Source organism: Zonotrichia albicollis, chromosome 26 (assembly GCF_047830755.1).
Source record: "Zonotrichia albicollis isolate bZonAlb1 chromosome 26, bZonAlb1.hap1, whole genome shotgun sequence".
Classification (NCBI taxonomy): Eukaryota; Metazoa; Chordata; class Aves; order Passeriformes; family Passerellidae; genus Zonotrichia; species Zonotrichia albicollis.
Window position 1 is genome coordinate 2,726,145 of NC_133844.1, and position 26,616 is coordinate 2,752,760.

General features: G+C 50.5%; 1 protein-coding gene across 1 annotated transcript; it reads right to left on the minus strand.

Moving 5' to 3' along the window:
- Positions 1-1,232: 1,232 nt before the first annotated feature.
- On the minus strand, positions 1,233-26,347 carry LOC141731843 (serine/threonine-protein kinase pim-1-like). The gene is made up of 6 exons (XM_074558902.1): positions 26,301-26,347; positions 3,136-3,268; positions 2,974-3,024; positions 2,406-2,776; positions 1,591-1,766; positions 1,233-1,339 (listed from the first exon to the last, which is right to left on the minus strand). The coding sequence occupies exons 1-6, from the start codon at positions 26,345-26,347 to the stop codon at positions 1,233-1,235; spliced, it is 885 nt and encodes a 294-aa protein (XP_074415003.1).
- Between the last annotated feature and the right edge of the window lie 269 nt (positions 26,348-26,616).

Sequence of the window (26,616 nt, forward strand, 5' to 3'; positions counted from 1 at the left end):
TGCTTGCTTCCAGCTCCCAAAAGCTCTGATCCCACCCTGCCAAGCACACAGGGACTCACTTCATGCCAGCCACGGCTGGAAGAAAAGCTGCTCCCAAACCATGTCCTCAGCCTTCTCCAAGGGCACGGCCCATCCACGCCACAGCTGCTCCCAAGCACTTCCCCATCAACACTGGACCACCTCGAACACTTCCTCTGGAAAAACAAACACTTCCTCTGGAAAAACAAACAACACATTAATGAAAAGAGGTCAGATGCAAAAAGGGAAAACAAGAAAAAAGGTAAAAACTCCCATCTCTTTCAGGGTCTTGAGGAAGGCCCAACCCCTGCATGCCAGGGACAAACCCAGCCATGGGTGAGGGAAGCCCACATTTTCTCTCTTCCCCCCTGCACTGCCCCCCAAAATCACGGTGATCCCAAAGCAAACAAGGGCTGTGGAGCAGCCCAAGCTCTTCCTTGCCTGCACAGCAAAGCAGCTGTGCTCAGGTTCTGGAGCCCCACCTCTGCTCCCACCATGGGGTTTGTTTGTGTCGGGCTGGCTGCCCCAGCCCCAGCCCCAGCCCAGGGCACGGTGGGTGCTGGGGGCTGTTGGCAGGCCCAGGAGCCCACTCCCATTTCGTACCCACCCCAGCCCATCCTCTCAGCCCTGCCAAAAAGCAGCTGGGCAGCGACTGAAGAATGAGTTGCATCTGCCCCACCAAAGGGGGAGCCTTTGGTTCCCCACCATGCTGGGCAATGCCCAAATCTGGCAGAATTTCCGTGGGTGGGACTCATCTGCAAATTCCCTGTGGAGTTTGGCTTTGAAGAAGGGGCCAGAATCAAAGTGCATCACCTTCAGCCTCCAGTGGCCAGGCTGAGGAAGAGCTTGTCATCCTTGATGTCTCCCTCGCTGTCTCCAGCAGCAGCAGCAGCAGCAGCCCCACCCGGTACAGCTTCTCCAGGGGCTCCTTCTCCTTCCCTGGGGGCAGACCAGGCTCTCAGAGCTCTGCCCAGGGTCCCAGCTGTCAGGGAACCAGGACAAGCAAAACCAGCTGGGATGGCGGCCACCAGTGCTGGGCAGAGCAGCTCAGCTCCAGCACAAGGGCTGCGTGTTCCCATCCCATGACCCCAGTGCAGTGACACAGGCAGCACGAAAAGGGCTGGGTTCCTTTGCTTCTCATTGCCAAGGCATATGTGGAGCAGGAACTTACCAGGGCTCTGGATCAAAGTGTGCCTGTGGCTCTCTCCCTTCCTCTATGGCAGAGGAATATCCCACATCCAAGGATAAAAGTACAGGTCTTCCAGTGCGGGTCTATCCAAGGAGTTCACGGATAAACACCACCCGATCAGATCTTTGCATTCTGGGGAGAGAAAGCAGAAACTGACGGTCAGCCAAAGAAGGCTCCTGTCTGCTTTACCCCAGTATTCCCATGCCCATGCTGGATGTGCTCAGAGCTGGGCCTAAACTTTCCCATCAATTCCCTGTCTTGGAGGAGAGCAGGAGAGCAGGACATGTGCCACCTCTTCAGCAGCTGCCAGAGCGGGATGCCCACGAGCCCGCTGCTGGCTCCCAGCACTAGGATTCCCCCCATGCCCAGAGAAGAGGATCCACCTTGAGAAAGCCTTTGTGGCAGCGGGAGCTGGCCCCAGCTGAGGTTCCGGCCCCTCCTGAAAGGGTGCTCCCCGCAGACCATCTGGTGCAGCAGGATGCCCAGGGACCAGACCGTCGCTGCCTCGCCATGGTACCAGCCAAAGTCGTTCCATTCCGGGGGGCTGTAGGACAGTGTTCTTATGGAATACAGATGGAGTTCATCAGGGGGATGCTGCTGCTCCCAGAGCCTGGCCCCAGCATCCCTGGGCCTGCGGGGGCTGCATCAGGGGCACACAGGGTGACCACTGCCCTCTCGCCAGCATCTGGGACTTGTGCACAAAGTTAGGGTTGGAAAAGAAGCCTCTGGTGCTGGAAGAGGGCAGCCCTGGCTAGGCCCGACCATGACACGCAAAGGAAAAACCCACTCCATGCTGGGGAATAAACATGCCCTTATCCTCCCTGCCTGCATTTCCCCAAAAATATTATGAAGCCAAGGGAAACAGGGCGAGTGGAGCAGCCCAAGCCCTTCCTCTCATCTGCACACCAAACTGGCTGGGGCACAGGTTCCACCCTCCCTCTCTGCTACCCCCACCCACGGGGGTTTTGGTTGGGCTGGCTGCCCCAGCCCAGCCCCAGTCCTGGGCAGAGTGGCTGGCAAAGGCTGCCAGCAGGGCTGGAAGATGGATGCCCACCCAGCCCCGCTCTAAAGCAACTCAGATGAAGATTCAGTGCCCTGACTGGCAGCAAAAGGGAGAATCCCCGCTGCCACAGCCAGCTTGGGCTGGGAGATGTTGGGCCATGAGATGTCAGCAGCGGGAGCACAGCCCTGGGTAGGCTCACCTGCAAAGTGAGTGTAGACTGTGTCCTGCAGGTAGGTGCCACAGCCAAAGTCAATCAGTTTGGCCTGCCCGGTGTCCAGGTCAACCAGGATGTTCTCTGGCTTGATGTCCCTGTGCAGGACCCCGCAGCTGGTGCAGTGCCGCACGGCCTCCAGCACCTGGCGGAACAGCTCCCGCGCCTCCTCCTCGGACAGGAACCGCCGTGCCCCAATGAAACGCTGCAGGTCCTGACACCGCTCTGGCCGCTCCAGCACCATCACGATGCAGTTGGGGAGCTCGAGCCACTCCAGCAGCTGGACCACACCGGGGAAGCCAGTGGACACCTTGGCCAGCAGCACGATCTCCAGGGGTGCGCTGGTGCCATCGGGCTGCGGGAGGAGCACGATGCCGTCACTGGGGCCGATGCCGTGCCAGGCCTGGGGAAGCCCTCAGCCAGCCCGGGATGCTCTGCGCCCTGCGCTGGCCCCACGCCCGCTCTCCCTCGGGGTGTCCTGGCGGCTCTCACCGTGCCGGGCCCCGGCTCATCCCTGGCCGGCAGCCCCGGCTGCTGGCCCCGCTCACTCACCAGCTCGCCCCAGTGCCGGACGCGGTTCCGTGGCACCCTTTTGATGGCCACCTGCAAGCCAAGGGCAGCAGCGGGGTGAGCTCGCCGCGCGCACTGCGAGCTCCATCCTCCGCCCTCTGCCCTCCTCCTCCTCCTGCGCCCGCCGCAGGCCCCGCCGCTCACCGGGGCGCCGTCCGAGAGCCTCGTGGCCGCGAAGACTCTGCCGAAGCCGCCGCGCCCCAGCAGCGATCCCAGCCGGTACCGCTCCTGCAGGGCCTCCTGCGCCGTCCCTGCGGGCGGGACGCGGCGGTCAGCGCTCGGCCCGGGGCCAGCAACGGCCCCTGAGCGCCCCTCACCCGCCCCGGGCCGGCCATGCCCAGGCGTTCGCTCCCGGGAACGCGGCACGGGAGGCTCGGGACCGGCGGCCGCGCTGCCGAGCGGCGGAGCTCGGGCCGGGGAAGCCGCAGCGGAGGCGGCGGGAGCGGCCGCGCCGCGTGTGTCCTCCGCGGGCCCCGGGAGGAGCCGGGGCGGGGGCCGGGGTCGGGGCTGGGGCTGGGGCTGGGGCCGGGGCTGGGGCCGGGACTGGAGCCTGCCTCGGGGCCGGGGCCGCGCTCGGGCCAGGCGGAGGCAAAGGGCGGCGATGCCGCCCCGGCCCCCGGCACCGATGCCCGCCCGGCAGCGCCACCGCCAGTACGGCCAGAGCCGGGCGGAGGCGAGACCGCGGCGGGACGGCCGGGGCCGGGCAGGGGGCAGCCCCGCCCGGGGCCGGGGGCGGGCCGGGGACATGGCCCGGCCCGGCAGGGGAGAGGGAGGCGGGGAGAGGAGAGGGACGCCGGGCAAGGGACCCCGAGAGAAGGGTGCCCGACAGCGGGAAAGGGAGAGAAAGCGAGAGAAAGAGAAAGAACGATTTTTCTAGTCTATCTGCTTTTGCTGCTGCCGCCGCTGCTGCTGCCGCCGCTGCCGCTGCTGCAACTGAAGCACCGGGGCCGTTCGTCCCCGTGTCCGTTTCCCGCTCGCCCCACGAGCCCCACGTTCGAGCCCCGCACGCCCCGGGGACAGCCCCTCCGTCTGTCCAAACACGGGAACTTTGCAGCGCTGAGCCTGGATGCAGAGCCCTGACCTGCGCACTGGCACAGCGATCCCCTCGCTCGCTGCTGGGCATTGTCCTTGCTGAGAGGCAAACACTGTCGGGCCACCTTCCCTTGGGGTAGGATTCCTACCTGAGCCCAGCACTGCACTTACACCTCCAGTGTTGCTTTCCAGTAAAAACAGGGGAAGGAAAACTATGTGTGGCTCATGGTATTTTAGAGTGTCCAAAAATCACTAAGTCATCGATCTTAGAGGTGCAGTGCATCTGGAATTACTGGGATGGAGAAGGAGTGCAACATGGAAAAGGGGAGCATAGAAATAAATAGAGGAAAGCATCTTTGATTGTTTCTTTCATTTTCATTTCCCTTCTGGAAAGCTGTTTCCATTTTCCAGGAATCTTCTCCTGTCTGCTCTTCCCAAGAATCTCTCATGGAAAACAAGGTCAATTTTCTGTCACAAGATTTGCCACCAGGAAATTAGGCCACTGGTGAAATTTTCATGATGACTGTTTGTGCTGGCTTAGGGCAAATTTTGGGAGGAAGTCTCCAAAAGGGGTCCGTCTAGAAAGCAAGTTCAAGCAGCCCCTCCCCGTACTAGTTCAGGAAAAGACTTCCCTCAAGAAAAGTGAAAAAACCCAGTTTATTTCACAAGTAAAGTATTCACAAGCATGAAAAATGAATAATATTAAATCAAATCTCTGACAGTGTTGAAGAGATGGCAAATTCAGAAAGTCCTTTTTGTGGGTTGTAGTTGGCTCACTCGGTCTCTCCTGAGTCCCTCTGGTGCTGGAATGCAGCGTCCCAGAGCTCGGTGGGCCACAGGTGTGAGCTGCTGGTGTTTGTCTGGGTTTTCAGTCCAGAGCAGGTTTAAACAATGCCAAGAAAAAGGAAAGTCACAGTCCAAAGGAACTTCTCTTCCTAAGCTAGCTAAAACCAATTTGCTAGACCTGGGCTGTGAAGGCATCGGGAAATTTCCAAATCTGGGCACTGGCGGTCCCAGCAAACACCAGAGCTGGATGGTGCTGGAGCCAGAACCTGCAGATTTCCAAATTTTGGCTTTCTGTGCCAGCAAATCACTGGACTTGGGCTATGCCAGCACCAGGAAATTTTCAAACCTGGGCGCTGGCGCTGCCAGCAAACACCAGATCTGGGTGGTGTCATTGCCAGCGACAGAAATCTGCCAGATTTGGGCTCTGCTGGCACTGAGAAATTTCCAAATCTGGGTTCTGGTTACATGAAACACAAGATGTGGGTGGTGCCAGACCCAGTAGCAGGAAGCTGCCACAGGTTTTGAATTTCTGTGCCAGCAAATTGCTGCACTTGGGCTGTGCCAGAATAGGGAAATTTCCAGATCTGGGCACTGGCAGTGCCAGGAAACAGCCCATTTCAGGCTCCAGGCATGACTGCATCTGGATGCCTTCCTCTTTTCTTTCCTTCTTTCCTTCCATCTTTCTTGGGATCCTGCTGCTAACAAACTCCAGATTGGGCGGTGCTAGCAAGGGGAAATTGCCAGGTTTTAGCTTTCTTTGCCTGCAAATTCTGGATATGGGTGGTGCCAGAAGAGGGAAATTGCCAGATGTGGGCACTGGCAGTGCCAGTGCACGCCAGATCTTGGTGCGGAATGTGCCAGCACTGGGCAATTGCCAGATGCTTATTTTCTGTGCCAGCAAATTGCTGGAATGAGGCTGTGCAGGCATCTGAAAAATTCCAGATCTGGGTACTGGGGGTGTCAGCAAACGCGAGATCGGGTTGCTGTAGGTACCAGGTATTTGCTTGCTTTTTGCTTTCTTTGCCAGCAAATTGCTGCACTTGGGCTGTGCCAGAATATGGAAATATCAAGATCTGGGAACTGGCAGTGCCAGCAAACACCACATTTCAGGAAGGATTGGATCTGGACCCGTTCCCTCCCTGCATCCCTCCCTCAACAAGGTGCCAGAGGGGCTGGAGAGCAGCCAGGCAGAAAGGGGCCTGCAGGGACTGATGGACAGCAGGCTGGACATGAGCCAGCAGTGTGCCCAGGTGGGCAAGAAGGCCAATGGCTCCTGGCCTGGCTCAGGAATGGTGTGGCCAGCAGGATCAGGGCAGGGATTCTTCCCCTGTGCTGGACACTGGTTGGGCAGTACCTCGAGTGCTGTGTCCAGTTCTGGGGCCCCAATTTAGGAAGGACAGGAAGGGCTGGAGCGTGTCCAGAGAAGGGCAACAAGGCTGGGGAGGGGTCTGGAACAACACAAGTCCTGTGAGGAGTGGCTGAGGGACCTGCAGTTGTTTATCCTGGAGGAGGCTCAGGGGAGACAAGGCGGTGCCAGGGCACAGGTTGGACTTGATGATCTCCACGGCCTTTTCCAACCTTGCTGATTCTGGGATTCTCTGAAACCACCCTTGAAGCAGTCACAGGATGAGCCCTGGTCCTCCTCTTCAGCAGCTCCAGCAGCCCAGGTCCCTCAGCTTCTCCTGCCAGCCCCAAAGCCCATCCTGTCAGTCCTGCAGAGCCTCTGCAGCTCCTCCTCACTGCCCAGAACAGGGAGCCCCAGAGCCAGACACAGCAGCCCAGATGTGCCCCCCTGGCCTGGGGTGCCTCTGGCAAGGGAGCAGCAGGAGGCACTGCAGGAGCCTGCAGACAATTGATCTGAAGGCCAAAGCTCCTCAGCTCCTTCTGAAAGAGCAGGAACAGTTCCTCATTCCAATGTGGTGAAATGCTGGGCACCACAGCTCCAGGTGAGGACTGGACACAAGTTTGCTCCCAGTGAGTGCTGTGATGGGTTCTGCAGGAGCTCTGGGCTCCTGTGCTTGCCTGGCACAATGAGGAGAGAAGGAGCCAAGTGCACTCATGTGGGAAATGGATTTGTAGAAAGCTTTTTGAGCCTAATAGAAGGCCCACACAGTATGAATCTGTATATAAATCTTGAGACAAGAAATACTAAGTTAAAAATGCCATGGAATAGGACAGATATTGTTGAGAGAGAAATGGAGTTAGCAAAAAGTTTCAAAAGATGGCCTTGCAAATAAGACTTTGGAAAAATAGAGCTATGAAAGATGCATTGTAGTGGGACCCACAAGGGGTAGTTTTAAATAATTGGCTTTAGGGCATCTACAACATGGCATGGCAAAAAGCTGATAGACCAAGAAATACTGTAATTAGGAAATAGTTGGCTTCTGATTGTGATGGCGTGAATTATGTGTATTGTCTCACCCTTCTCATGAGACTGAAAACGGAACAAAAGTTTTTAAAACACCTCTCAGTGTCCCCATCTCTAGGTCAAGAAAAGAGTATTATCCAACACACTGACACAGCTTTGCCTCAAGCATAACCCAGCCTAGACCAAACACACTGAAAGTTTTCCCCTTTGGCCCATGTCTTGAAACATCAGGTCTGCTGTTTGACAGCTCAGGTTGGGTTGGTGTCAAGGAGTTCCCTCAGAAATACTGGGTTTGTCTTCCTCTGTGCCTTCCCCTCAGCAGCCTTGGGGATGCTCCTGTGTGAAGCCATCTGTCTCACACAGTTTGAGACAACTTCAAACAGGATATTGTGAAATAAGTCGTCTCCTCTAAAGTGTTCCAACAATCCCTTTCCAGCAATAGGAAATTACTACTGATAGATGAAAGTGGAAAACCCCCAACAGTTTATTACCAAACAGAATCCCCCCATGACACGCGTTACAAGAAGGTGCTGGGGTCTCTCTCGGAAGAACAGGAGCTGTCACGGAGCAGTTCCAGCAGCTGATGGAAGCTCGGGGGCTCGTCCGGCGTTGGCTTTCTCCCATGGCAGAGCTCCATGGAGCGGGCAGGGCAGTGAAGCAGCTGGGCTGGAGCCCCTCGCTGCCTTTTCTCCCCGGCGTGGCTCAGCCCACAGACTCTCGGGCTGGGAGCGGGGCCACTCCGCTCCTGCCGGCACCGTGTCCCTGGGCTTGGACAAACAGTTTCCTGCCAGGAGAGCCCTGCACACTGCTCCACAGATCTTTCATAAAGGCCCAAACCAACTCCAAACACTCTGTCTGCAGCAGCTTTACACAAAGGGCTGCAGAAATCCAGGACAGCTGCAAGCGAGTGTCGGAAGGCTCTTGTCTTGTTCCCGCCAGCAGAATTCTTGATGATCTGATGCAATTTTATTCAGATGTAACATGAGAGCTGAGGTTTTTTTGTTAAAATATTTCATGATGAGTAACAAGCCTTGGGAGCATGAGGTGCAGGACTGACATACCAAAGCATGAGCATATCCTCCAAAATGGCCAGTTTAATTGTCCATTTATTACTCTGCTATTTACTCCACACTAATAAGGAAAACCAAGCTTTGCCTGGAGGCAAAACAGGCATGGGATACACTACAGTCCCTCGCAGGCTCACCAGGCTGGCAGTGACACAGCCCGCAGTCTGCTTCATTGTGAACCACTACAGAGCTACATCCCAATCTGGTTTAAGTAGCGTGGTATTATTAAGAGCTCCTTTTCTGCATGAGACACAAAAAGGAGATCCCAAATGATCTTCATGCAAGCATGCAGTAAAGAACTGCTCCTGCTGTCCTAACAAATTTTTTGCTTTGGCAATTACACTCTTCCCATTCATCTTTTGATGCAGACACTTCAGGTTTTTCCCCACACCCCTGCAAGGCTGGCAGTCGCTGTTTCCCATTTCCTGTTCTTTCCTAGAGATGGTGCAGTGGCCGCTTTGAAACAAAAAGCCCTGAGATCTGGACAGCTTGAAGGAGCATGAAATGCTAATTAAGTGCTCATATTGGTAACACCCAGGTCTGCCCTTCCCAGTGCTCTGCAGCAGCAGCAGGACCATGCATCATTCCTGTTGGTGGATGTTCATGTTTCTGGTGTGCAAGAGCAATGACTTTGAGGAGGGACAAAAATGACCCTCTTCAAATAGTGGGTGTGCAAGGAGGTGTGAAGTTTCACAGCCTTTTCTAGGATATTTTAGAAAGATCTAAGAGAATACTGTGGCATGGAGTAGGTCCCTAATTTTGTCTCCAGAGGAATCCCCAAAGGGCACATTCACTCTGCTGCTGATGGCAATCCCATAAGCTCATGGACCAGTTTTTCCTGCAACGTGCCACCCTGCCTGGGCTTTACCAGGCTGGGACTAGACACAGAGATAATCAAACACAGGCAGCCAGGTGACATTGTGTAACATCAGAAGCTGGCAACCATGAGGACTTTGCTGTCAAAAGGTTACAGTTTGCACTGGGCCCAAAAGTGTTTTTCCCTAAGGCAAAGCAAATTGAAATGTGAAGTTTAAAAGCTTCAAATGACTATGAAAGGAAATTGCAGAATAATTTCTGGAAGGGCAGCATTGTCAATGATCATGCAGCCCACCAAGAGCTGGAGCTGAATCCAGAATTGCTTCTTCCAGCTGTGCAGGAATTCATTCCACTGGCAAGCACTGGTCCATGGGAACAAATGATCCCCTAGCTCTGGGCTGAATGGCAGCCAGGCTGCAGTGCAGATTGGAGGAACCCTTGTCACTTGTTATTGGCCTCCCAGTGCACTCATCCTTCTGCAAACAAGGTGCAAACTACACAGCTGGACTGCTGTCCCCGGTAAATATACATACAGGTGACTTTGCCAAAGCAGTGCATCTTTTCCCAGTGAAATACATGACCTCTTCTTACCTATGGAATTGTGATTGAAGACACCTGTGAGCCAGATCTGTGGGAGATTGCAAAGGAGCAAAGCTTTGGGATTTAGGCACACTTGTCTTGGTTTCTTTGCTCAGGCCTTTGGTGAGCACAGAACACACCTAGGTAGAAAACCTTTGACTAGACAGGATGTTTTGGATCCATTGTCCCCCAAAAGGGTCAACAGGTGACTCTGTTGTAATGCCAAGTAACAAAGAGCAGCACAAATGACACAAAGAAACCATGGCCAAAGAGGAGAGGCCTAATGAGGAAAGGATGTGGTGAGACACTGGCATATCGAGTGAGCTGCACTCCCATAATCTCTAGGCTAGCAGGTCCTGGTCTCACATTCTCCTTTTGGTTTTTTCAATTTTGTTTATTTATTTACTTTTTTCATCATCAAAATAAAATATATAGAATTTTAAAAAAATGTCATCAAAACATAAAGACAGAATCAAAACACATTAATTCAAAACTACATCTAAAGATCAGAACATATGTACAGCTGTAACTATGAAGCCTAATGCATCAATCCTATTCTTCAAACACTCTCCATACAGGTGGCAGCTTCTTCCTGAGCTTGGAGGAAAGAGAGCTCTTTTGGACGGGAGGCGAGGACTTTGTCGGTGAGGGAACATTGGAAGTGTCCAGAGAAAACTTCTCGGTAGGACTGTAACCAGTCAGATGTGCAAAGCGGAGACATAAAGTTTAACAGAAGCTTCCATGTAAACCTAAAGCAGCTGAAGCTCCATATTTCCTGGGACACATTTCCTGCAAACTTCTAAACAGCTGCACAGGGAAACATGCTCCTGCTGGCAGACACTGAGGCAGGCCAGGGCAAACCCTGAGCCACTTGCCCAGAGCTGGCACAGGCACAGCCTAGCCTCTGGGTTGCCCTGGGACAGCAGGGAGCCCAGAGCCCTGTGCTCTCCAGGAATGGCTCAGCTGCACATGCACCCTCCTGCTCCTCTGCCTGCCCCACAGCTCAGCAGCCCTACAGCTCCAGGGGCACTGGCAGCAGCACAGCTCCTTGCAGGGGCACATGCAGGGCACAGCTGTTCCCTGGCAATGTGCACAGCCTCTCTGGGCTGCCACAAGGCTCTTCATGCCAGCAGAGATTGGCCCAGCTCCCCCCTCACCTCTGTGTGAGGCTGAGCCATGATTGCCTTCACCTTGTCCTCAATCTGGAGCTGCTCCAGGCCCCCCATGCCATGACTAGGAAGGGCAATGGAGAGAGCAGGGGCAGATGCACAGCCTTCCTTAGGATTTCGTCACTTTTGGCAGAGCTCAAAAGGCAAATCCAGAGGTGTCCAACTCAGCGCTTCCTCAGCTTTCTGGAGAACATCTCGCCTTCACCAGCCCAGCATTCTGGAGAGGTTTTCCCGCACATGTGGAGGCTTGCTGGCAGCACATTCCTTCAGCTGGGTGCCCATCACCTTGCAGAGGGCAGAGGCCAGCTTGGTGGCCACGGTGCGGACGTTGGCGCTCGGCACAGGCAGCGCCCTGTTCCCCAGGCAGGACCAGAGCACGGGCAGGGCGTCGCGCTGGGCGACTTCAGGGCTCCTGGCATGAACCCCCTGCACAAGCACTGCCGGGACAGAGACACAGCTCCTTACCCACCAGCCTCACTGCAAACAAGGATCTGCCTCTGCTTCTGCTTCTTGCCAGCCTCTCTGGCCAAGAGCAGCAAAATAGCACCCAGAGCCCCTTGGTCCAGAAATGGGCAAAGCAGCTGATCATCCTGGAAACAGAACCACCAACCCCTCAGCACTAATTGCTCCAACCAGAGCCTTGTCCCTGTGGCAGACTTCCTACCTTTACTAAATTGTTTCACAATCTCTTTCTGCATGAACAATGAATGAAATGTCCAATTGCCTTTATTTCCATTAAGAAATTGTTTAAACCCACACTGAAGATTTGGAAATGCACGATAGAGAGGAAATGGAGAGATTTCTAATAAAAGGAATGATTCCATTTTTTTAACTTTGATGTCAAGTGCCAAATGTCTAATCTGTCTCTTCCCTGTGCTCAGTGGCACACAGCAAAGGGCAGGATTAGAACACACCTCAAAACTCCAGCCCACCAGAGATGGCTGCTGCCTGACAGCTGGATGAGAAACATCAGTGAACAGCTGGGGTCTTTGGCAGAATGCTTTTGGGGCTTCCAACAAAGAGCTGCTTCAAACCTCAGGGTGTCTGAGAGAATTACCCAGACCCCATTGCCTTGGCATTTGGGCATCTCCACATTTTAATGCCATTTACCCTCCCAATGTTAATGACATTTTTTCTTATAATGTCCACTTGAATAGGGGCATAGAGAAAGACAAATGCTACACAGGGGACTGAAATGTAACCAAAACACGAGTGTTTTCTCATATTGTCCCTTGAATCTCTCTGTCCATTTTCTGAACTGAAACAAACACAGACAAATATTTACTACCAACAGGCTTCTTGCATGGCAGATTTGGCTGAGAGATCATAACCTGAAATGCTCTGGAGACCATTCTTATTTTCTGATCAGACAAAATGTTATATAGCAGCCATTTAATATTCTGTGGCGGAAGAGACTTCATTTTCTCTATGCTGTTAATCTACCAGCAGTCAGCAACAATGAAAGAGCTCCTGCAAGTACCCAAAACCAATTCTGCTAAGCAGGAAAGGGTTATGATACCCATTTTAAAATGGGAATTCATTTGAGTTTAAATGCACTTGAAGACATCGGTGACTACTGAACGTGAGGAACAGCTGTCTGTTCCTGCTAAATCTCAGAGAGAACATCTGCTTTTTCTAAAGTAGTCCTAATTTATGGTTAATTCCTTTATTTGAAAAAGAGATCAAAAGAACTGTTAAACTAAATTCCCTGTTACTGGAGATCTACTTTATTCAAATGCTCTTTAAAGGGCCTTTGACATTCCCAATTGCTGAACATGCCCTTTTGAGATTCCTAATGAAGACACAAAGTGTATTAAACCTTGCATTCAAAGATGTTGGCATAATTAGCAGTGGATTTAGCTCCAGTTGAAGCAAGGCTATCAATCACCTTCTCTACTATATATTGAGATTATCCTTTTTCCATTCCTTGGCTCTTGCTGACACAGCAAGCTCCTCTGAGGAATCAATTATCAGCTGCATTTGTAGCATTTTGGACAGCGCTGACACAGGCAGACACTGTTTGCACACCCTGAAAGGCTCAGTCCAAGGCCCCTCTGACAGCACAGGCAGGGAGCCTCAGCACTCTGCTTCTGTCCCTGTGCCCCCAGAGGCTGCCTTGCACTAAACCCACGCCTCTGAATCCTCTGTTGAGTTCTGGCCTAAGCTGTGACCCCCAGGCTCTGCACGATTCAGCCTCAAAACTTTCCAAGGGAAAAACAAGAATTCTGTGAGGACAAAACAAACTGATGCCCTGAGACAGCATTTGCCACCATTTCCCCTCAAAGACCACAGATGTCCCTGAGCTCCCCAGAGAGGAGCCAGCTGAGGCATTTTTAGCCCTCCCTTTGCTGGAGGTGGTTCTGAGATGCCCCAGTGAGAGCTCAGCCCCAGGCCCAGCGCTGCCCCCATCTCAGATGCTGCCCAGCCCTGCAGCAGCCAGGGAAAACCTGCCAAACCCACCTGCCTTGGCCATGGGGCAGCAGGGACAAGCTCAGCACCTCCTGGTTTGGAGGAGCTGCTCTGCTGTCTGCTCACAGGCATTCCCTGTAAATACTCCCTGGGAAGAGCTCTTGGCTCAGAAGGGGAGGCCATACCTGTGATACGCTCGGTGACATCCAGCAGGGCTTGGCCACTCAGCTGATTCCATTGGTAGCTGAACTCTTTCAGCAGTGACACTTTACAAGGGAAACACACGTTTCTGCTCACTTTGCTCAGGTCACAGGAAAAAGGACAGTGGGGAGGGAAAGGGCAGGGCCAACCCCATTTTATAAAATAAAGTACATTTCTGCAGATTTTGAATCCTTTTCTTCTTTCCTTCCAGCCTGCTTGGCAGGGTTTTAAATTCCAAAAGAAAAGCTCTGCTTTTACATTTGGAAATCCAAACTTTTCTGCTGCAGCAGGAGCTGTGTTAAAACATTTCACACCAGGGACCTTGAGAGTTCAGTCACATGGAAGCAGGGAAAAGGTGTTGCATCCCAGAGCAAAAAGGAAGAGCCTCATACTTGGGTCACAGAAAGGCACTGAGTCAGGCAGTTCCTGAGCTCACAGAGCAGCTGGGGAGGAGAAAGTGGACACTCCCCCTGAAGACCTGCCTCTTCAACACTCCTTTTTTCAAGCATATTCCCCCAGTGCAGCATTCTCAGAGATGACATAAATCTGTGTGGCAAAGGAATTTACAGCAGCCCTTGCCTATGTATTAATTGCTGTGTTAATTAGTTAATAAAAAGTTAATTGCTGTGGCCATCTTGCCCCATGCAAAACAACATGTGGAACAAGGCATCATTGACAGCAAACATTTCCTAACTTACAGATGGAAACAGAACAGAGATTCAGTGATGCCAACTCTTTGTTTTCAACAGCCCAAGACAGGTTATGGGTGCTACCAGACTGAGCAGCAGTCTAAAATCCCAAATTCCTTAGTCTTGACCATAAATGGAAATAATGCAAACACAGGCAACGAGTGTTCGTGAAGGAAGCAGCAGAACAAACTGGACTCTTTGGGGGTTGGCCCATTGTGTTGGAAGTCGATTTGGTTCAACACTCACTCTCCCTGTGCCTGCACAAAGGCAGGCTCCCTTCTGTAATGTCAATAAAAAAATAAAATTTCCTCCCTCAAACAAACAAAGGATTATCCACTGGATGCTGCTGAATTCACCAAGCTTCTTCCAGCTCCACAGGGCTTGACAGCAGGGCAGTATTCCCAAAAGACAGACAGTCACTATAGTAACTAGAATTGACTTGGACATCTTTTGTAAATTTGGGAATTTTCTTGGCACTACTACTTCCAGTGTCCTTTGCAAAGACTCTGTTATCTTCAGAAGCACAATTCTCACTTAATTGCTTTACAGGGGGCAGGGTAGGGAGAGCATGGTGGGGGTTTATGCTTAAATGTAAACCCATTTTCTCCTCTTTCCCTTTCCTCTTTGTGACTGATATTGAAAATATTCAAAACCCCACTTTTCCCTTATAATATCAGTTCCTTTGTGGTCTGCAGATGAACAGGCTGAGGATTAACAGCTCATTCCCAGGAGCAAAATGATTCAGCAGAAGAGGAATGAGCTAAAGACAGATTGGGTATGTTTAATCTCATATTAGCAGTGGCAATACTTGCACAAGGGAGACATTTCTCCTGCCAAGCACTTACTTTCTTCTTAATTCTTGTCAGAATGTCTGCCAGGTCACGGGGGGAAAGAGATTGTTCCAAAATTGTTTTAAATTGTTGATGATTGAGCAACGTCTTCACCATCTCCTGTCCATAATGCCTAAGGAAGGAAGGAACGAGGGCAGGAAGGAAGGAGGGGAAAGAAAAGTGAACAAACAAAGGAAGAGTGTTAATAGAAGAGGCTGGTACGTTAAACTCATCAGGTGCAATCCTTACACGAGAAGGCATTACCTGCTCAGCAAAGAGGGAGATTTACCTCACTTGACACTGCACAGTGCTGTCAGCTGAACACAAGAGGCAAGAGGAGAATGTGGAGCAAGAGAAAAATACCATTTCACCCTGAATGGGTGTGCTTCTGTGGCATCAAAGGATCCCAGGGAACAAGCAAAACACATCTGCTTTGTTGTCAGAGCCTATTAGCAGTATCTTGCTGCCATTGCACAATAATTTGCCTTTCTTTACCTGGCAGGGAAGCCAGGACAAAACACCTCATGCACCCTCTTGATTATTTTATACTATGTGTATGCACAGGGACAGCTAGTGGCTCTGGTGTTCTTGGCAGCTATTAATGGGAATTTAATCATCAAAGGAAGGGGATTTTGGTGGTTAGGGTTGATTTTGCCACTAGGAAACCACAGTTTTCTTCAAGAAGAAGTTTGGAACTCACTGAGCCACAGATAACAGCGTTCTAGAAATCTTCAGAACAAGTTTAGAAAGACTGAATATGTTGGTTAAAGACCCCTGAAATATTTCTAGGAAAGTCTGAAGTTAATGAGAAATGGATGTTTGGGATCCTTCAGTGATAAACATTAGCCAACACTTTGGCTTTGTGTTGTGCACCTAAGGCCAAACAAAACAGTTGGACTGGCTGATCTGTGCTCTTTTGATCTCAGTAAAGAATCCTTCAAGCCACAGGAAAAAGGTGGCAATGTTCCTTTTTGCTGGCCAACCTCAGGTTTCCCAGTACAGCCATTTGCCCAGGCAGCCCAGAGCAGTGGTCACAGTGCCAAGGCTGACAGAGCTCAAGAGGAGTTTGGACAATGCTCTCAAGCACATGGAGTGACTCTTGGGGTCACTGCACATGGCCAGGAGATGGACTCGATGACCCTGATGGGTCCCTTCCAACTCAGCATATTCCATGATTCTATGACCCTTATTCACACCGTGAGGTAACTTCATATTCCCTTTAGTTTCCACTCTTGTGTGGTTTCACCTTTATAGCCAGACACAAAACGGTTTTCCTGTTTTGGGAGGTGAAATGAAGATCATTCCCTTGTGTCCTTGTGGCAGTCCTGAGCAAGCTTCCCTGCCACGTGTGGCAGCCTCTCAGCCCTGGGTGTGCCTGCAAGCTGGGTGACTCCAATTCTCTCCATCAGGGACAGGAGCAGTTGGGCCGCACACTCGCGCACCGGGGCGGGGCGGCTGCTGGGGAGGAGAGAGCAAACCCTGGGCACAGGGACAAGGAGCAGCAGCAGCGCCAGCCTTGGCCAGAGCTGCTCCCTGCCCTTGCTGGGGGAAGGAGCCTGGGCTCTCCCTGCACCTGCAGACACCTGCAGAAGGCTCTGGCCTCAGGGAAACACAAAGTTAGCATTGCACACAAGGCCTGCCTGCACGGAAGAGGGAGGAATTCAGTCTCCCTGCACTGTCTGATGCTCAGTTTCTTTCACAGTATTTACTCTGAGAAAGATTAAAGAAATAGATGACGTATGAATAATTTAGAAATTAAGGACAATTGATGCTGACCCATCAGAGGACACTCACTACACAGAGCTGCAGCACGATTGAGGCTCTTTCCAACCATTTATCCCCAAATCTGCAGAACTTTGGAAAACAACAAATGCAGGGAAAACACGTTGTAGGCTGTGAAGTTGCAGAATATCCAGCAATGCAGCCTGTTTCTTCTATGGGGCTTAGCAACGGATCCATCTGAATGTTTTACCCTATTGCAAAGCTGAGTTAAGGGTGGCAGGCATTTTAGCCAGGCTGTCCTGTTCTAGAGAGTGTCTCTGGGAACTATCAGGCCCAGCACCAACATTTAAGGCAACATTTGCTTCAACTGTCCCATGGCAGTCAGCCTGTGAAGGTGCCTGTAAAGTGATTCATCATCTCAAGGCTAACATGAAACATCAGTTTGAATAGAAAGTAGAGCTCTGAGGCCAGGACAGTCATACAAGGCTCCTTTGGCAGGAGCTGAACCTGCAGTGCAGGCTGTGCCACACCCAGCAGATTGTCCCCCGTGTGCTCCACACCCCAGCAAGGACTCTCCTCATTTCCCAAGATAATGGCATCATGAGGAGACATGGTTTTCCCAGGGCCTCTGTGGTTAGAGCTGTGAAATACCAAACACTGCTCACAGCTGCAATTGCAATTGTCCCTCTTCCCACAAAAGCACAAGGTACTATCCTCGGTCTTTGCATGCACTTTCCCTTCCCCACTGATCACCACATCTAGGAAAATCTGTCAGACTGGGAGAACTCCAGGAAGCAGCAGGAAGCTGAGTCAGAGGAGCTTTAGTTTGGATATCAGGAAAAAGGGTTTTTCACCCAGAGGGTGGTTGGGCACTGGAACAGCCCCCCCCCCAGGGCAATGGTCACAGCACCAAGCCTGAAAGAATTGAAGAAGCATTTGGACAACAATCTCAGGCACTTGGTGTGACCCTTGGGCTGTTCTGGGCAAGGCCAGGAGCTGGACTCGATGGTCCTGATGGGCCCATCCAACTCCCCATATTCTACACTTCTGTGATTCTGAGAACTAATGGGCTGCAGGAGGGCAGAAATAGGTGACAAGAGGAAAGAAGTGAGGTTGGTCAGAGAATCAAGTCACTGAGTTCACAGAAGATGCAGGATACAGGACCCTTCCCTCCTGTATCCCATTCTCTGTCTCATCCCTTCTTCCTCCCACACACATGAAGATGAAGAATATCACTAAAAGAAGAAGAACCTGCTTGACTCCCATGTCCATGAGAGCAGTCATTGCTCACGCAGGAGTCACATTCTCCACCATGATCCCCAGGGTCTGACTGGCTGCTTTCTGAACAAATTCTGGGGTGTTGGACACCATCTGGAGAAGGAGCTGAGCAACCTCATCCACCTCAGAGTCCATGTCCTTCTTCAAGGTCACAGAGAGCTCTCCCAGAGTGACAATGGCAGAGTAGGACACCTTGGAATGGAGGTTGGTCACCTGGGGAAGCCATGAGGGGAAACATAAGAATCACCTTGAAAAGAAAACCAGTTGCCTTCAACAGAAGTCCCAGGAAATGACAACAAACTGTGTCCAGGGGAAAATACAAGTACAGGAAGAGCAGGAGAGCACAAGCACAGAAAGGCACTTACTCTGGCACCAATTTCTGGCCTCAGACCTGCTCACTGCAGGCCTAAAATAAAAATTTCATTAAGTGTTCTACTTAACCCTTCTAAAATGTCCACAGCTTTGATTTTAGGCCCTTTTACTAGAAAATTAAAGCAAGAGCTACTTTCAAATCATGAAGGCAAAAATCATAAAGGTAAAAGATTCAGGTGCTCCTGTTCAAAAAATCAACACCAGCAGTTGAAGCACTCAGCCAGGAAACAGAAAACACAGGCTCAGGTCTACAGAATAATTTGCAGTGTTTAATTACAGCTTGGGCAGAGATTGGGACTCTGGCAAATAACATCATTAGTGTCTCAGTTTCCACATTTGCACATTGCATTATAAAGGCTCCACACTCAAAGATGAGTGTCAGATACCCAACCTGCCAGTAAATACAGCTGCATGTACCCACAGATCATACAGATAGCTGACAGACATTAGAAATAGGAATGAAGGCAGACATGGAGATGAACAAGCACATACCTCCTCTACACACCGTGTATGAAGTATGGGGGACAATTCAGAACAATGTTCTCACCTTGCTGGTAACTGCCAAGCAAACCTCACCAACTCCACAAAGCAGGACCTCTGAATGGGACCCAGCCAGGTGTTGGATGTGAAGAGTCCCTTCTCCTTCAGCTCCCTGAAAGGCAGAAGATTGGTTTTTCTCTCCACCAAGGCAGCACCCTCTGAAATGACCAGGCTGGCAGCTCAGTTGAACAATGGGAGGTGCTTTTCAAGGAGTGTTTAATGAAATCATGGAATGTGGCTGTCAAAAGCATTCACAAACCCAAGAGGCAAAGAGAGGGGTTTCAGAGTGGCCATTTGAGAAGACAGCCTTTCTGAAATCTCTGGCACATGAGGCTCCTCTGTCACTGCTTCCTAGGAGCTGTGAGACCGGGCCATGCTGCTGTTTGTTGTCACCTCCCTGTACCTGTCCCTGAGACACAGTGCCACCGGGCTGTTATTGGGGCATTTTCCTTCTTTGCCAGCCCCAGCAGGCATTCAGCAGGGAGAGTCTGCACTGGCTCTCTGGAGCTGAGTTTCCACTCTATGATCTCGGCCTCTCTGTCACCCCCTCCACTCCCCCTCACACATTCCCCAAAAAAGCAGCAGGATGTCTGCTGGGACCACCTCAGCCTGCAGGAAGGACAAGTGGGTCCTGGCCTCTCCTGACCCACAGCACAGCTTTCTTTCATCCCAGCATGGAAATATAAAAACTGTATTATCACATCACACAGAGGGCCAGGAGCTTTTTATTTTGGCTGCAAGTGTCCTCAGGGCATTGGGGAAGAGGAGAAAAAGAGTGTTTTGCAGCAAGAAACCCGGCTACTCAGGAAGGATGGTAGGAAAAGTGTCTGGAAGCTGCTTTTTAGGAATTTGGTTGTTCTGCTGAAGCTTCTGACAGAGCTGATGGGCAGATCCCAGAGCTGTGGAGAGTTCCTGGGAAATTTGTCCTTGGATATGTCTAGGAATGCTCTCCCAGGCATGAACTGCCATCTGTGTCCTGTCCATATCTTACTGCCTTGACTGTTGAGTGTCTGAGGTGCCTCTTGAGGCTGCGATGTGGGGCTGACCATGATCTCGGGGCAGTACAAAGATGAGGGGGCAATCAGGGAATAGGGAAGGTGTGGCTCAGGAACACAGGAACAGACACAGGAACAGGGGAAGGAGCCAATGGGGTCTAACAGCTTTTTGAGAGAAGCTTCTTGTGTCTCCCTAGACCAGGGAATGCCCCCTCAGGGTCTCCACAATTCCCCGTGTTTTATATTATTAGGAAAGCTTCTCTGAAGGATCAACTGAATCAACAAAAAATGACAAAAACAATCAAAAGCACTCATAAGACAATTGTTCAAAATGCAAACAATTCTGAGTTTCCAATGTGCCAACAGATTTCTTGGAGTGGCTTAGATCTGGCAGGAGGGATGCAGGGTTTTCTCAGCAGAGTTTAGCAGGAAACTGAGTCACACATACTGAACCTCTGGTCCATGGCCTCCTCACTGCCATCGTGCAGAAGGGAGGCCCAGAGGCTGCTGTGCTCTGGACCTGTCAGGGATGAACACAGCGGCTCTGGCCAGTGCCAGCTCCAGCTCCAGCAGCTCACAAGAGGAGACTCCTTCCAGAAGCTCTGCTGGCTCCAGTGTGGCAGACCAACAGAGCCCACTGGAAGCCCCCCTCCATTGCAGCCACCCCCAGCTGCGCCCATCATCACTGCAGAGCAGGAGCTGCCCCAGAGGAGCCGCGGCCGGAGCTCATGGCAGTGGCAGGTCCCTGTGCCCAGGGCAGAGCCACAGAACCTCTGCTCCTGCCTGGGACAGGGGCTGCTCACCCTGGTGTCCCACCGAGAGGAGGGATCCTGGGCCCCAAACTCTGCCCAGCCCTGCAAAAGGCCACCCCGCCAGCAGGGCCAGCAAGGTTCCTGCAGCCATTCAGTCAAATCAGAGGAAACAAATGTCTCTTCAGCTGACACAGTCTCTGCACACAGCTTTCTCCCCCTTCCCCTGGTGCCTTTCCCTGGCTCCAGCAAGAGCTGCTGGAAATGCTCCTTGAGCCACGATGATGGAAGAGCTACTGATAAAAACACTGGGGTGATGCTTTCAGAGGAGTCATGAATGCAAGATTGACCAACCTTCCAGCCAAGGGTATGCCAAAAGTTTCCATGCTTTAAATAATTGACTGCAATAAATTAATAAAAACAAAGATACTGCAATAATTTAAATCTCCCACAGCTGCTGGCTTTCCTCAGGCTCCATGAATTATGTATTGCTAGACTTACTTCATTTAGGCAGAATATTAACTGCCCTGACTTGTTGGAGACTGACCACAAGGTCTCATCTGTTGTGGGCAGTCACTAAAATTAGCTCAGCAGAGGCATCTTCAGCTGTCCAAGTGTAGCAGAAATACATATTCTCTGCTTCATGGCTGTGTGGCAGCAGCTGCTGGTGTGGATTTGTCAGCGTTGCTTCACGGATTACTCCTGGGAAGGAATTGTGTGCACAGGCACAGTGTGATGGCTTCGATCTCCTCTAATTACTCCAATCAGATGATGGCCGGAACTCTCAGGCAAAAAGCATCATGACAGAATAATTTACAATATTCTCCAAACTATTCTTATGGTTTTGATTTTCTTACTGATTAGGTTCAGTGTCTGGCCTCAAGAAATCAGTCCAGAAAGAACAGGCAAACCTCAGCTTACAAGTTAGGGTGCAAGTCTTTAATCTGCTGGTTTTGCAGCAGGTACAAACAACTTCTCAACGTATTTGCAAAAAAATCTCTTAGTTCTTGCTATACCTATCCAGAACCCGACTCTCTGCTCATTTTATTTTGATTTGAGATCCAAGCATGATTTTTTTCTGGACAGGGAAGTAAGAACCAGCTGCAAACACAGACTACAGGTGTGAATCTATACTGCAGGAACTGAGGTGTATCTTGGAATTAAAGGCAAGAAGTAGATGCCATGGTAAATGTGAACATTTAGTGCTGGCATAGGAGCCTTCTGCAATGCTCCACCAACCCATGGTTCACATTGCTACAAACTCTCTTTCTGATGTTACAAAGAGTGTTGAAGAGCTGGCTGTAAGTGAAAAAAAAACAACCAGAATGTTAATTTTTGTTAATATGGCAAACAATGACTATCTAATACTTCAGAGCTCATAGAAGTGAGTATTCATATTTCCACTTAGTATGTGCTGGCAGTTTTAATTTGAAATCAACAAGTTTATCCAAATCAAGTTATCCATAGGAATTAATTTGCTCTATGATCTACCTAAAAATGCCTCATTGTCTGATAAGTTTAGTAGAAATTTGCAAAGTCAACAGTCCACACATTTTCATTTCTTGTTTAGTGGCTATTCTGCAGGAAAGCTTTTACAGACTAATCCGTTTGGATGTAATTAAAATGCCAGTACACTTCTTCTAGCCATTTTGGTAATAGAACAAAACCATATGACTGCACAACCTTTAAAAAATATTTTAAAATAAATTTTCAAATCAACAGTCTGAGTAGGACTCAGAATAAAAACCCTACCAAACTTCAACTCCATTGGAAGATTCCCTTGTCACCCTGTGAATCAACTCTACATTCAAAAGATTAAAAGTCCCAATGATGATGGTTTTGGTATGGTTAGGAATTCGGGAAGGGTCTTCTTCCTTCTCAGCTCCATGCTGCAGTGCCTTTGGGATGTGGCCTGCTGGCCGTTGTTTGTGCAGCCCTGGTGTTTCTCCATGAGGCAGAAATGGCAATTGCATTTCCAGCCCAAAGCCCGTGAGGAGTGGGGCGTGCAGAGCTGTGCCAGACCCAGGCCAGCAGCTGTGCCCCCAGAGGGTTTTGGTTCCTGCCCAGGGCAGCTGGTGCATCTCTGCCATGAGTGCCTCCCCTTCCAGGTGCCCATGGACAGCAGGTGCAGGGTTCTGCACAGGGCACGGAACAGGGTGGGGATGTCTGCTGGCAACAGAGTGCAGCAGAGAGCAAACAGTCCAGGATGGTCCTGGAGTGTGTGACAGAGAACTCCTGACACAGCTGTGACTGAGCCAGTGAGGGAAGGCACTGCTGGGCCTGCTGCTTGTGAGAAGAGAAGGGCTGCTGGTTGACAGGAGGGCTGGAGGCGGCCTTGGGCTCAGTGATCACAAAATGCTTGTGTTTGGTTCCCAGAGAAGGAACGAGAGATGTTGGGGAAGTGTTGACCTGCAACAAATTGTGAATTTGTTAAGCTTTAACAGGCAGTGCTTAGTTGTACCTTCCCTCACACCAGTGGTTAATGTGTGCAAGTGGATGTCTTAGCCTTGAGAATAAAGACAGTGGGCCTACTGAGGAGGTAGCTGCAATGCATTCAAGGAGAAGAAGGCTCTTAACTATAGGAGGAGAATTTGAGGAACGGGATATTCACCACATGACCACCAGAGACCCTCAAGAGACCCCTACACTAAATGTCAGTAATTTTGGGGAAGTGATTTAAACATGTCAAATACTTTGTGAGAATGTTTAGCCTGTGAGTTTGAGGAAAGTAATGAATGAAAGTAATGAAAGTAATGTCTTAGTTCCGTGGATACTTACACGTGGGTGTGCATGGTTTAGGGAAGTGATTCCTCACACACCCAGCACTGAAATAAAGTAATGCCTCTTTTCTCACACTGAGCTGGCAGTGTGGATCGGCACTGCTTGGTAACTTTCATTTTGGTCATTTTTATTGAAGCATAAAGAATGGTTGAAATGAAATCTTTTCCAGCTGTTTCTCTTTGGTTTACCTGTTTGAGGGTTGAAATTGTGTGCTGCAGGTGTCCTGGGTGTGTGCAGAGCAGAGCAGCCCCAGACACCCCTTGGCTTGCCCACAGGTTTTCATGCCTTGTTGCCAGGTGTGCCCAGCTGTGGCAGCAGAAGGAGCCCGCAGCGCAGTGGGCACCGTGCCCTGCCCAGCCGGGGCTCTCTGGCACAGAGCAGCAGCAGCGCCAGCACCGTTCAACCGCTCCTGCCTTGGCTTCCCCTGGCACACAGAAGCCTCTGGAAATCAGCACCGCCAGCGGCGTTCCCAGCTTGGAGCAGCTGCTGCTGGCGGGCAGATGCTGCCAGTTTGACTGCTGCCAAAGGGGAAGAAAGGCAGAGATGTACCTGCACCGGAACCCTGGGCATGTCCAATAAAGGTGAAAATATGTGGGGAGATTTGTTAGGAAGCATTTCAGCTGTGATGCCAACAGTGGCTTCTCTCCTGGTTCTGTGTGTTCCAGACAAGTAATGCAATGGTTGGCTCTGACAATGAAGAAGTAGATGTTATGTGGATGTTCAGATGTGTGGTGATGGTATTGTAATATACCCTCCCATAGTCCTCTTTCCTGTCCCCCTTGTAATCGCCTTGGTAGTCAGGGCATTTGGGGAGGCCTGGCTTGTTACCAGCAGGCAGGGTGTAACAACACCTGACCTCCAGTCAGGATGCAAGAAAATAACCTCCACCAATGGACAGCAGAGAAAGAGTTGACTGACAAAACTTTTAGAGGGGCTATGGGTATAAAAGGCAGAGCATCCTTTTTGTAGATGAGCACATGGCTGCTAGTCACAGAGACTCCCAATGCTGCAATTTTTCCTTGTTCAGTCCTTTGTTAAGGTTTTCTAAACCTTTAAAATTTTAAAAGTGAGAGTCATTTCTCACATGTCCAATGCTGTGGGCCATTGTCTTCGTCTGGTTCCCTTTGCTTGTGTCCCATCTGAGTGCTCAGCCAAGGTACAGGCTGTAGGTGCTTGGGGCACTCCTGGAGTTCCTCTTGGATCCCTGAACAACAGGGTTTGGCCCATGGGGGGAGTTTGCTTTGTGACAAAGAAGAGCTTCCCAGGCTCTTTTGTGTTTGCTGTAGGGAAGGTTGTTTATTGCTTTGCATAAATTCACAGACCAACATGGAGCATTTTCTTTGTGATGTCAGGGCATGGTTGCCACCTTGTCATAGTGACATCAGAAGGTTGCCTTGGTGCACGGAAGGCCTGAGTGTCAGAGCAGCCCTAGTGCTTGCTCAGATCAGGAGAACTTTCCTGGTTGGTGCCTTTGTCAGTGGGTAGCTGCCCACTGACAAGAGCCTTTTTTCATCTATTTACCTAACTTTCAAAAATAGCAATGTTTCACCATCTGGCCAGGGCAGCTTTTGCTGCTTATGGCATTTCTTTTTCCGCTTATTATGTTACACACTTTGCACGTAAGTAGAGCTTTCCGTTCTACTTAGGTTAGGGTGTATCCTAACCTGGCTTTTGTATGTCTTCCTGCTCTTTCTTGGTGGCTGAGTTTCTTATTTTGAAACAGAAAGAGCATTAGGATGCCACTGGTTTGGTAAAGCTCCTGTCATGATGTTCAGCTAAAAAGGGAGTGTCTGTAGCCACAAGGGCAGCATTTGCAGGGGAACCTGCAGGGCTTCCGTTCCCTCCAAGGGAGAGTCTGTGGCAGCAGAGTCTGTAATTTCCTCAGTTTGCTGGGACAAGCAGGACACCTTTGAAAATGTAGACTGGCAGAGCTTCTTGGAATGCCTTTTAAAATCTCTGCAGTTGTTCCCAGAATTCAGAGAAAGCTTATTTCTTTTTAACTTTTGACATGAAAGGATTTGACTGTCTAACTTAATAACCTTTTACTGAGTGCTAACCTAGTTATTCCGTTTGAAAGGATGTTCAAACTCTAAAGCAGTGAGTGTCTGCTCCTGAACCCTAAAGGTGCTGCTGTGCTCTTCCACAATAGAACTGCCACAGCTCAAGGGAATTTTGGGAAGCTTTTCTGGGCAACTGTTTCCTGCAGGTTAATAAGAATTAGTGCATGTAACTGACCGGAAAAAAAAAGAGTACCTGAAGGAGAGGATTTTAGAAGCTGTTTTATGCGTTTGATAGAACAGGAGCATTGAGTGTTAAAGAACAACTTGCATTTTCTTGCTCATATTTGTATTCATTTACTGGCAAAACAGGCTGAAGTGTAGGCACAAGCAAGAATATCTCTGATCCTTTGCTGGATGTGTGAATGAAATGTGTCTGCTAGAGGGATGTTGTGCAATGGGAAATCATCTCTGTTTGGGTTGACTTGTTCTGTGGAATTCAGCAGCCCAGGCAGTTTTCTGACAGCATCTGGTTCATTTTCCCTTCCCACTACAGGTCACCTGAAGTGTGTATTCAGCCGTGCTGAAGGTCCTGAGGTGAGTGAGAAAGGAACATCTCATGTTCCTGGTGTTTAAGAATTGTGGAGCAAGCTGAGAGCTTGGCCAGTAGCAATAGAGTGTAGAGAGCCAGCTAGGAAGGCTGAAAGAAAATCCATTTTCATGCCTGAAGAAAAATAACAAAGTCCAAAATGGATATTTTAAATTTCTATATCAGAGCTTTGAAGAACTACAAACCTAGTGTTGCAGAGAGAAACTTGCTTGCTGACGGCAGATAGGGTGGAATATTTACATAGGAGCAATTTGCTGTACAGTTGAATTAGACCATTTAAATTTAGTCAGAGTCCCTTAGAATTCTATTCCTATCAAACTTTATGATATCTACTTGGAACATGAGGTGGTAGAACAGGAAGGCCATCTTGCAATGGTGCCTGCTGTATCTGAAGTGCAATGGGCACCTTTGTGGCTGGGGAGCTGCGTGGGCCCAAAGGACGCAGGGCTGGCGGCCGTGAGCAGCTGCAGATGAGGCAGCGTGGGGCCAGGGGGCCAAGCAGGCCAAGGGCACGGTGGCTGTGCCAGCAGCAGTGGGGCAGCAGGAGCAGGGCAGTGAGCGTGGCCTGTGCTGGGCAGCGCTGCGGCCACAGCTGGAGTGCTGTGTGCAGCTGTGGGCCCTGGGAAGCAGAAAGT